The sequence below is a fragment of the Anomalospiza imberbis genome, chromosome 8, assembly GCF_031753505.1.
Source record: "Anomalospiza imberbis isolate Cuckoo-Finch-1a 21T00152 chromosome 8, ASM3175350v1, whole genome shotgun sequence".
NCBI classification, from domain to species: domain Eukaryota; kingdom Metazoa; phylum Chordata; class Aves; order Passeriformes; family Viduidae; genus Anomalospiza; species Anomalospiza imberbis.
The window spans coordinates 7,151,714-7,163,419 of NC_089688.1; the positions used below are offsets into that span (position 1 = coordinate 7,151,714).

The window sequence follows — 11,706 nt, forward strand, 5'->3', positions numbered from 1 at the left end:
GCAATTTCAGTCCATTACATATTTCCAGTGCCAAGCTTGTGGGTGTTTTACCAAGACAGAGATCAGAGCCTGAGTCAGAGAAGGCTGGCAGAGCTGCCAAGCCCTGTAAGAAGCTGTAAATGAGCAAACAAGATTACTGGTACATTTTTCAAATGACATGGGGCTGAAAGACAAGAGCATTTAAATGACTTGGAAAAAGGTAAAGTAATTGATATTTCTATCTGAGCAAAGCCAACATGAAAAATCCTCCATAAGAGTCAGGGTGTATCACTTGGAGTCTCTTTTCAATACTGTATCACAGGACACACATTCTACACTCTATCATTTTCCATACAGTTACTTAAATTATAAAAGTGAACCAAAGCTAAAGCTCAAGGGAAATATGCACAACAGCTGTACACATGTACTGGCCAGTGGGACAGAGAAAGATGAGCCTTTCCAGAGCAAAACACGTGAGCTGGGCCAGAGCACAGGGTCCCTGTATTGGGCCACGTTGGGCAACAACATCCAAAGGCCAATAACTGCTGATGTGGAATTTACATGCATCACTTACACACCACTCCCTAAATCACCCTTGCTGGAAGGAGACACCACTACTGTTACACAAAATCTAGGCAGCAAAGGGCAAAACACTGCATGTGAATCTTAATGGAGTTATTTTTCTGAGAACTTTTTAATGTATTTAATCATAGCAAAAGAACAACTCCAAGGTTTTTTCGGGATGGGTTGGCTTTTATCCAGGTTGCCAGGGTCCTGACTGCTGTCGGATGCTAAATTGACATGCAGGGCTCCTTTACTCTCTTCTCCACAGCTGGCCTGGTTTGTCCACAGCTCTGCCCTCATGGGAATGACCCTGCCACTGAGGTCAGGCCCTTTTTGGGAACCCTCCCTATGCTGGAATCCTTGTCCTCAAGGATGGAGTCTGCCACAGGGAGGCATGTTGCCTCCACACCTGCAAGCTTGTAGCCATTGTTAGCAAAACTTTCAGGACCTCCCATTTGCACAGACAGCATAAGAAGAAACACCTGTTTCATCACCACATCACCTGTTTCATCACATCAGCACCCTCAGCTGATGGGGTAACCTCTCCAGCATCTTCTGCCCACAACAGCCTCATGAGGCCTCCACATGGCCAGCCTTTCTTCCAGTTGCTCCCAGGTACCAAGGGACAATGGGATGCTCCTCCATTGAGGGTTTGCAGCTCTGGAGAAAATCCAGAGCAGGCAGGGCCAGACTTCAGCTGCCTTCACCAGCGTAGCCCATCCTCCCCTCAGCAATGGCAACAGGAGAAATTCAACACGGAGAAATGCTAAACCCCAGCCAAAACCAAAAGCCAGCAGAGCAGGCAGCCAGCAGGGTCCTGCAAGTATGCAATACGTGGCAGCATGCTGTGTTTTATTAAACACCAAGCACCTCACAACAGGAGAACGGTCTCCAAAACGTTAATTTTCCTGCAGTTGATTAACTGTCCAGCATCCAGACTCACATTACCTCCGAGACTGAGCACACGTGGGAGGGAAACTGGCAGCAACCGCTGGGAGCGAGTGCCAGTGTGCGATCATGAAGTGCTCTCACACCACATTTGGGATTATTGCATTCCTTGGGAGACGCCAAATACTCCCCTCACCCCCCTGCCTGAGTTTTCCCCTCCTTTTTCGTGGATGTGGATTAGGATGAGAGGAAGTGGGTGCCTGTTTGATTTTCAGTCAGATGCTCCTGCCCCTATTCTTTCAGGCAGGCTGATGGATACAGACATGCTGCCCACCCCCAAACGCTTGTGTGCAAGGCTCTCAGGAGCCTCCCAGCTGCAAACACCTCTTTTTAATAGAAGTGCTGCCTCTTCAGAGCTGCCTTGCCATGCATCTGAACACAGAAAAACCCCTCTCAGACGACAGCATTGTTATTTTTTTTGTTGTTGCTCTTTTCACTCTGCAAACAGGAAAGGGACCAAGCTGTCCCTGTCTCCCAGAGCATGTGGCTGCCACACACAAATGTCAGCCCCAGCAACAGGAACGATCTTGTTCCCATAAGTCAACAAACAATGTTTAGAAAGGTCTGTGCTGTGGGAGGATTTCCTAACATAATACAAGTCATCAGACTTAAAACACATGTCTACTCTGGTGAATTTAATAAAGCAACAAGGCTGTATAGGAAAAAAGATACAAGAAAACAAGAACTTTCTCCTGATGACTTCATCCCACAGGGTCAACAGTAAATCAAGGGCAGCATTTGTTGGAAAGGGGAAGCTCTGGAGATTTCTTTGAGAACTTTAAAGGAAACTTCTACTGTTCCAACACTTTTCTTATTTAAAAAAAAAAAAAGAAAAGAAAAACCCATCATTTTCCCAACATTGTACCACGAGAGCATCACTCAAGAATAGAATGTTGTACCATCAAGGAAGGAGCATGGTCTGAGCCACTGAAGCATTTGTTTCACCTATTTTTTACTGTGTGGGCAACACAGATAAATATTGATAACATTGCTTCCCCACATACCATATTCACCCATGTATTTTACTCAGGCAATACTAGGGGAGAACAACAAATGGGGTTAACTTTTTTCAACATAAAAAGAAAAAAGCCCCCAGACCATAGACCCCAAGCCCCACTAAGCCAAGAGCTGGAAGAAGCTACATTACTGTTGCAGCAGCAATGGCAATTTGCCCCTGCCTGTAAAAGAGGCAGAGAGAGATGGACAACCAAAAAAGGGTCATTGGACTGCCCCAGGCAGACACCCACACTGTGTTCACCTCACATGCACTCAGAATAAAAAAAGACATTTAGAAAATCAAATGGCGGATCTTTTTGCCATGTTCTTGACATAACTATCAAAATGAAAGCTGATCCTGTTGTGTGGAAGCGTCTGAGTAATCTGCTGGAGCCAAGAGGAAATCCTAGGGGATATTCATGGCTCTTGGCAGCACAGTCCTGGACCTTGACCTACCCCAGTGCAGCTGTTCCCAGGTATGCCACTGCCTGCTTCCACCAGGAAGGGCTTTACAATGTTGTTTTTTTTGGGTTTTTTTTTTTTTTTTTTGGTATATAAAGCTCTATATACCAAAAATAAAAATAATTTATATAAAATAGTGCATATTTGTGCAGTACACTTCATTTATAAAAGTTTCATCTCTCCTCTTTGAACTGCTTGGGAGCACAAATACTTTTGTCATGTATTGTCAGGAAGATCTTCCTCTTTGCAAATTCAGGTCTTCTAAAGACGAATGGTCTGCTAATCTTTTATTTTAAAGCAGGTCTAAAAGTAGCACATTGTAGCAACCTGTGTTAAAATCTGACATGCATGCAAACAATACCTTTCAGTGGTTTAAGATATAACAAAAACAAAGCCCTCACACACTTTCATTAACTCTGGCAATCAGCTTTTATCACAACACTTAATCTACCTTAAGCTTTTGTACAAACAACAGGAGATGCACGCAATCTCCTATCTCCCGTACGACATTCGATTCAATATTCACCACTGAGAAGAGCAGGGACAAATATACTCACCAACAACTCCCTGTGATTTATCCCTGTGACTAGAGCTAAAGTTATTTAGAACACAACACAACATTCACAGAAATAAAATGTTAGTCATTGGCTCCCTAACCTCAAGCCTTTATCAGCCCTCTCAAAGTTCCAGAAATCGTGCTCAAACACAAAAAATGAAGCAGCTGTTACTGAAATTTCACAAGCCATATAAAATGCAGAGTTATTCAGTATAGAAATTTCTAAACTGTGAAAATGTTTAACTTCTCTTTGGTTAAAAAGTAAGAGAGTAATACTCAACAAGACTGACCTACTTCAGCTACCTAATTCAGAAGATGAAAGAAAGTTTAATAAGCACTAGATGATTTTCCCCAGTCTTTAATGGTTGTGGAGCCTGTAGGCATGTGATGTTTTTATGTAGTCTTGTAAAAGTACATTTAAAATTCTTCAGTATGTGTAGTTATATTGACCTAATGAAGTTTATCAATTTGGCCAAAGGATGTTTGTGAGGCTGTTACCGGCAGGTTTCCAGACTCTCATAAAATGCAGCTGCTTCATGACTCCTGACGAGCCCAGACAGTGCCCCTGGCTACCTGAAAGATCAGTGACAGATTCAAAAATACAACCCACAGGTCACTGTCCTCAGACAAAGCTTCAGTTAGATCTAAGTGTGTTGTACTAACCCACCAAGCGCAATTTTAACATACTGTAGCTTTACATGCAAAGGAAGAAAAAAAATCGTTCACTTTAATGATTGATCAGTAGCATTCAGGGAGGTTTCTTTTATTGCTTCTGACCTAAATACGAGCTGCAACTCTCCTTGCACTCCTCTTTGACTCCGGGAGCTTTTTAACCTCCCACAGACCAGTTCAACAGCACAGTGGATGTGCACTTCTCACTGCACCATACCGAGCAAATGTGAAGTCCCTAAAACAAACAACCTCATCAACACAAACCTAAAGAGCAAAGATTTGCACATCTTAATTTGTCCATTGGAATGGCGATTTCACGTATCAGTTCTACAGAGATCACTTAAAAAGAGCAGTAAAATCTTATCATTTTGGATGGGTTGAATGAAAATAGGTTGCAAGAAAACACAATGCATGGTGTAAAATAACAACAAACCTATAAGCTCCCATAAAATCTTCTGCCAGTTCTGAAAAATCAAAGTTGTAACAGAACAAAGTGTGTCCCTTTTCTAGCATAATTAGGCATTATTTTAAACACTTGATGGCAAGTGCAGGTGACAGCAGTTAACTGAATGATGAGCTCTCCTATATTTAAGTTCGTTTTGTCTCAGAAAACACAGGCTGTAAAGATTGTGAATGTTTTGCAGAGGTTTACAAAGTGCAGAAATGCCACCTCTGTGTGAGCGTTTGTACTCAAGCACAGGCTGGGGGAAAGCCACAATTCCGATCTCTCGCCTTGGAAAAAGCCATAAAAGGTCTAGAGAGAGGAAAACCTCAAAGCATCATTACGAGTTTGGCTACATATTTGCGGCTCTTCTGGCATGCCCTCTCTTGGCATGTGTCACCTTTCCCTGAGCCCCGGCTGCCCCGGCGCGCTCAGCTCGGCCAGCCCGGCTCACCCGGCGGAGCCCGGCTCCCGCAGCAGCAGCGACAGCAGCGTCCTGCCGCCTTGCCAATCCCTCCATCTGCTGCCGCGGCAGGGGAGCTGGGAAAGCTCGGTGTGCATCTCACACTGCGCGTTGCTGGAAATTTCTGCCATCTGCTATTGCCCTTGCTCCCATGCCTCACAAAAATATCGCTGACTAAACAGAAAGTAATTCCTTTATCAGACGTTTTAAAGTGGTGTCAATTTAAATCATGAACTTCTTAATTATTTTTTGTATTCAAGTGAACATAACAAATCAGCACAGATTAAGGAATAAAGATGTAAGGTCAGACTTATACAGCTACCAAATAACTAAATATATTCAATAACCTACTTCTTACAAAAACATTCTTTTACACTATGATTTGGATGACTTTTGACCTGTGTGAACAGCACACAATTCTCTCCCAAAGCCAAGCCCTAAATTCATCGCACAAGTTATTGCACTGGAATGTAATTTCAAAGCACAGAATACCCTACACAAACACACCCTGCCTCTGCCCAGGCAGCACCCAGAGCTGGAGACTGAGCATGCAGCAGTGCAGGGGACCCTCCTCAGGGTGCTCTTGGATTTAGTGAATTTGCACTCACACAAACAAGTCAAGCCTTGGAAGAGGCCAGATATGCAATTCAGAATACACCTGGCTACAAAGAAGCATTTTAAAGCAAGGAAAATCAAGTACTTGGTGACTTTAAATATCCTCTACAGTCCCTTTGTGGTCACACACTGCTAAAGGCTTTCAGGATGACCCAGCACAGAGACAACATATTGCTGAGGAACAGCAGACCCAAACCCCTGCTATGAAACACCTCATCATGATACAACAGACAGCTCAGAGGGACCACGATGCCTGATACACACAGGTTCATAATCTGCCGGTTTCTTCTGCACAATTTTAAGAGTGGACTTACCTTTGTGGGTGCTCCGAGTGCACTGCTCCTCCTGCTTTGCTCTGCTCTGCTCACCAGGGCCAACACTCTCCTTCTCCAGGTGACTCAGGCAGCAGCTTGCGGCAGTGGAGGCAGCTGCTCCCCACACTGTCCACAACCCCAAACCACATTGCTGAAGAACCCCATCCTGCCCAGGGAAAGCAGGGGGTGGGGACAACTCATCACTGAAATGACCCCAACCTGGGTATCTGCCCAGGAGCCTTCCAGGTGCACCTCGACTCCCAAATGGCAGCTGGGACATCCTCACCTGCGTGCGCTCAGCTCCCTGGCCTGAGGTGTGAGGGGGGCGGCAGCCCCAGGTGTCCTCTCTCTGTGCTGAAGGCGGCCCCTGGCAGTGTCTCCCGTGTCCGAGCTGCCCAGGGCCGCTTCCGAACGCGCCTCGGACAGGCCAAGGCGGGATCTGGGGCAGCAGCAGGTCCCTGGGGCAGCAGTGGGGCCGAGGGTCGGCGTGAGGGGAGCGCGGGGCTGCCTCAGGTGGGTCACGGCCGGTTCTGGCTGGTTCTGGCCGGTTCCGGCTGCCAGGGGCTGAGGCGGGAAAACGCTGCTGGGCACCAGGAGTGGGGGGCACAGGGAGGCTGAGGGCGAAGAAACAGGTGGCAACAGGGTTCATTTCCCTTTGCTCCTCACCACCCAAAGGTATTTTAATTGTCAAGAAATGAAGTCAATATTCCCCAGGTGGAATCCATTTCTCCTGTGACGGTACAGAGCGAGGGAGGCCCCCATCCTTATCGCCACCCACCAGCTGTCACCCACTGTGGCACAGCCCTGCTGAGGAAGGCACCTGACTTTTGGGCAGAGCTGGCCTGTCACAGTTTGGCCACATCGTACCAACCACAGCAACAAACCCTCTGTGAGCAGTGTCCCCTGAGACACCCAAATCCCAGCAACAAACCCTGTAGCCAGCAGCGTCCCGTGGGACACCCAAATCCCAGCCACAAACCCTGTCCTGTGAGACACCCAGCTTGGGGCTGGGACAGCGGTGGATTACCTGGAAGCCCTGCAAAAGGGGATAGTGAGAGGGAAGGTAAACCAGCCAACCAGACCATGGAAAAGGTGGAGAATAGGCTTAGTGATCCAAAAACCTCCAGTAAGAGGAGTGAAACCCCATCTAGCCAACCCACAGGGACAGAAATCAAAGCATGACTTGACTACAGCCTAAGGATCTCCTTGGGGAAATCCAAGGTATGATGTCATGTAATTTATATGACAAATATTCAGAAGTGGATTGAAACAGATTCTGACTTTATCTGCACTTAGACTTTTTGCCTAGAAGAGAAGCTGTCCATTCCAAACCCCACAGAAAGTGGCCTATCACTGAAAATGAAAAGTGGGGATTTTTGTTGTCATCCCTAATTGAAAATTTTCAAACACATTCTCAGTAGGTGAATGAACCCACATTTATATAATATAGGCTTAATAGTTAATGAAGAGATATTAAGAACATTAATAAAACATTACCTCCCTCTTCAGAGCAGTGATTTGGTGATATTTCTTTAAAGGTGCACCACACAGCCAGTTTCCTCCCCTAACCATTATGCATTACCACTCCAATTAATAAGCAATGGCAAAGCAAAGGTTTGCAATGTTTTCTCTTTCTTAAAGACCTGTTGCAGCAGCTCTTCCCAAAGTCAAATATGGAGACTGTCATCCACAGTTTTTCTAATAGATGTTCACGCCAACCTTTGACCATCCAGCTCCTCACTTTATAACAGAGCAATATTACACTTCCAAATAATAAGAAATCATGCTGGTTCAATTCTTCATTAGAATTGTTACATAATGAGAGTTGTGAATGCTGCAAAAAGGAAAATAAACCATTAAGAAAGCATATGCCACTATTGGTTCAGTTATGGGTCTCCATGGAGTAAAACTAGTTTTATGGACACTTGGGTAGCTGCCAGGAAATAAACCATAACATTTGTTTTGACAAATTTGGGGCAGTCCTCTTTATTTACCAGGAATGAAAGAACTCTACTTGCACCAAAGCAGCATAACAAAAGACAGCTTTTATGGCAAAAGGAAGATCTGAACATTTATACTGTTTTGGTGTGCTGCCCTTCCATGCTTGAGCATGAAACACATGAAATAATTGGTTCCCTTGGGTACACAAATTAAAAGCCCATTCACCACAGAGTGCAAAGCCTCTCATTTCTGAGCAGGTGAACATGTAGCGACAGGACATTTCATACTGCATACTCTCAGGTCTAGAAGCCTGGAAAACTTGTTTCCAAAAAAGGCAGGCAAGGTCACAGCATGCACTGAGGAAAGAAGTATTGCTCTACCATGGATTTCTTTTCTGTGCTTAAACACACAACAATTTCACCAGATTCAAGCCAAAGGAAGAGTCGACCTGGTGAAGAGTTAAGAGGTCAAGCAAGAAAGCTTTCAACATCTTTTTGATATTTCTGCGCACCTCCCACGTTGAATAGCACATGAAGACACACTGGAGTATTTAGCAGAAAGTGATTTGCCTTCAGGAACCATAAAAAACTTGATTTGTTTTCTGCCAAATTTTGTGAGCTTGAAAAGTCTCAATTAGATAAAAAAAGCTTTAAAATGAAACCCTGACTTATCTGCTTTCAGGAAGGGAGGTAGGAAGAACAGAGTCTCTATGATTCTTTGTCATAACAATTTGGGGTTTTATGTATAAACACAAATTCTGAAACGTCTATAAAATTTCACTTAAACCCAAAATAGACCAAACATACAAAATACAAAATATTCCATTTCTAGTATCGCTTTGAACAGATAAGGCATCTTTATGTAGTATTTGATTTAATGCCCATTTTATCACAGATGGTATAATCACAAAAAATTGAGCACTTTAAAGGAATTTGACAAACAGAACCAGATGTAAAACATCTTGAAGCTTACAAATTCATCATAAAGATTGAGGACTTGAAAATGCAGGGTTTCAAAGCTTCCAGCAGACCAACACATCTGTTCACTCCAGAAATGCTTTCCTAATTCCTGATGTGTTTACACAACAAGAAGATGCAGTAGGAACTAGATCAGATGCAATTTTGTTTGGGGGGGGTTCATAACCTCATCTCTGCAGCAGAGCCAGGGCACAGAATAACCACACATAAAATACAGCTGAAGAACATGGATGCATTGGCCTCAGGAGAAATATTACAGGCAGCTGGGAAGCAAGGAAGAAATGTGCTCTAGTACTCCAAAAATTAATGTTAAAATGGATGGATCCTAAAGAGTCCTTCTGTCTACGAATAACTGTGCTTTTATTACTGGTTAAGGCAAGGGCCCTGTGGAGTTACTTTTGCAAAATCATTTTTAAGCTGTGGTAAGAACACCATACAAAAGGATGATCCTTTCTATGAATATTAAAAAAAAAAATCAACCAAGCAAACCAACATTTTCTTTACTTAATCTTCACAAAAAACTGCCCACTTGAAGAAGTTATACCCTCATTTACTCCAGCCTTGTAACCACAATGTACTCTTTATGCTGTGCTTACAAATTTATTTCCTCACACTGGCCAAAGATGACCATTAGCACCTGTATCCTCACTGCCACAGTTTTAAAGTCCAACACAAAAAGCAAACATTAGTCTGCCTGAAAAGTTAAAATGCCTAAAACTTCCCAGAAATACTTGTTTGAAACTTGAGTGCTGATCAGAAGAGAGCAGAAACTTGAGCCAAGCACAGGAGAGCCAAGATCTAGGAGAGGTGAGCAGACACCACCAGCGGCCAGGAAAGGCAGCAGTGCCAGAAGTGTTATTTCCAGTCTCCACTCTTGACTCTTAAATCCCTTCAAAAAAATCTTTCAAAGCTCTCATCCACTCTAGTGGTTCTGGATACTGTCCACACTAATCACTCCTAGGAAAAGAAGAAAATGTTATGCTTGTGCAAGCAAAAAGCTCATCGAGCTGCATGTAAAATTTAAAAGTTTGCCCTTTACAGCATTTGGAATCCAAAAGTATAATGGAAAGAAAGAAAGACTCAACAGTGGAGCATCTGCAACTAATTTCAGTGAAGATGGAAGATAACCAGTGCTGGAGGCATGCTCAGGACGAGCCTTCCTACATGACAGATGCCTTCAGCATTCCAGTTTGCTGGCTATTGTCACCATTTGGTTCAAAGAGAAACACATTAAAACAAAGCTAGTTTTAATTTAGCCACACCAAAACATCTCTTGCCCCACAGGGATTAGTTACCTAGTTGTCTCTCACCCAGTTTCCAAGCAAGATTAAAATCTGCCAGCAATTTAACTCCACCACTGATTTCTAGATGCTGGGCTACAAAAAGAGATCTTGTAGCGTTGGAAGAATCAGCACTCTTCGTACTATCTGTCAGTGCTAAGCACCCAGTGCTTATTCAAGCTACTTCAGAGAAAGGGTTTTGTTTTTTGTTTTTTTTTGGAACCATGCATTAGCAACTTCCCTCTGACATGAGCTTCAGCATGAAAACAGAAGCATACTTTTGAGGAACCAGAACATTGTTCAGCTGCATGGTGGAAAAACTCCTGCTAAAGGAAAGGATTGTGAATATTTTGTTTTATCTGAACTTTGGATCACTTGAAAGCAAAAGGAAATTATCCTTGGGGTCCATTTTGTTTTCCTTTAATATATTCATATGTGTCATACAGCAAGCTTTACTGTCTCCAGAAGATTTCTTATGTTCTCAGTCTCAAAAATACATCCTCTTCACTTCAATACTGTATATACACAGCATGAGATTGCAGTTCCCATGGATGGCTTTAGTTTTGGGACCACAAGTTATTGCCATGTGCATTTCAGGCCACTTCAAGTCTTCTGTCCTTTGTGGGTGATAAACAATGACTTTTATCACAACAAAGAAGTGTAGCAACATCCATATCAGTTTATGGTCCTAGGGTTATTAAATTAGTAGCAACACTATTTCTTAAATCATTAATCACCCATTGTTAGAAGTGACAAATTTTTGCTTCATTATAGAATATTTTTAGTTTTTTTTTTCTCATATTATGTTTTGCTTTTTCTATCTGTTAGTTTCCATGAAGTTGCAACACAGTTTTGGCACAAACTGGGGAATTTTATTAATCTTTCTTCATATTTTCATCAACATCTGGAATCATTCTGCATTTCTCAGAGAAAATATTCCCCAAATCTTACTCCTTGAGAAAGCAGGGAAATTTGACACTAGATGATGCTCTAATGCAAAAACTTTCTACACTGTTTGAGTCTGTTTCTTTAACAGTACACTTTCTTCAAAGTGAGAGGAAAAAAAATACCTTTATAACCTTTAACTGCTCCTAATAGCTGTGTCAATATTCAAAATTGGCAAGTATGGCTGTTCTACTATTTTAATTTTTAAAGTCTGCTTTACTAACTCATGAAAGCATGTAAAATATTAAAATTATAAACACTATAAAAAAGTACATCTGCAGCACAAGAAACAAAGATAAAACTCAAATTTTCCTTAATACAAATATATCAGCTACAAAAAGCCTTTTGTAATTTCTGGATTCTTGTTACTTCTGCTCCAGATGCTATCTTAACCCAAAAAAAAAAAAGGAATTTTATACCAAAGTATAAGTTTATTATGGGTTTTTCAGATTACAAGATAGTCCTCACTCACAACTACACCTAATTCAAAAGAAGAGCTCTTTTATCTTTAACCATGCTAAAATACTCCCCCCACTTGCTTAAACATCCTTA

At 42.7% G+C, this 11,706-nt stretch overlaps 1 protein-coding gene and 1 long non-coding RNA gene across 2 annotated transcripts in view; one reads left to right on the forward strand and one right to left on the reverse strand.

Moving 5' to 3' along the window:
- PHYHIPL (phytanoyl-CoA 2-hydroxylase interacting protein like) overlaps positions 1-6,291 on the reverse strand; it is a 127,757-nt gene extending 121,466 nt beyond the window's left edge. The window contains exon 1 of the mRNA XM_068197162.1: positions 6,012-6,291. Within this exon, the coding sequence (XP_068053263.1) occupies positions 6,012-6,291 (280 nt within the window). The remainder of the gene's footprint in view (positions 1-6,011) is intronic.
- Positions 6,292-6,609: 318 nt separating this feature from the next.
- Positions 6,610-10,140, forward strand: LOC137477865 (uncharacterized). Its single transcript, XR_011001234.1, has 2 exons — positions 6,610-6,686; positions 8,847-10,140. It is a non-coding gene; the product is annotated as an uncharacterized lncRNA (long non-coding RNA).
- The last annotated feature ends 1,566 nt before the right edge of the window (positions 10,141-11,706 follow it).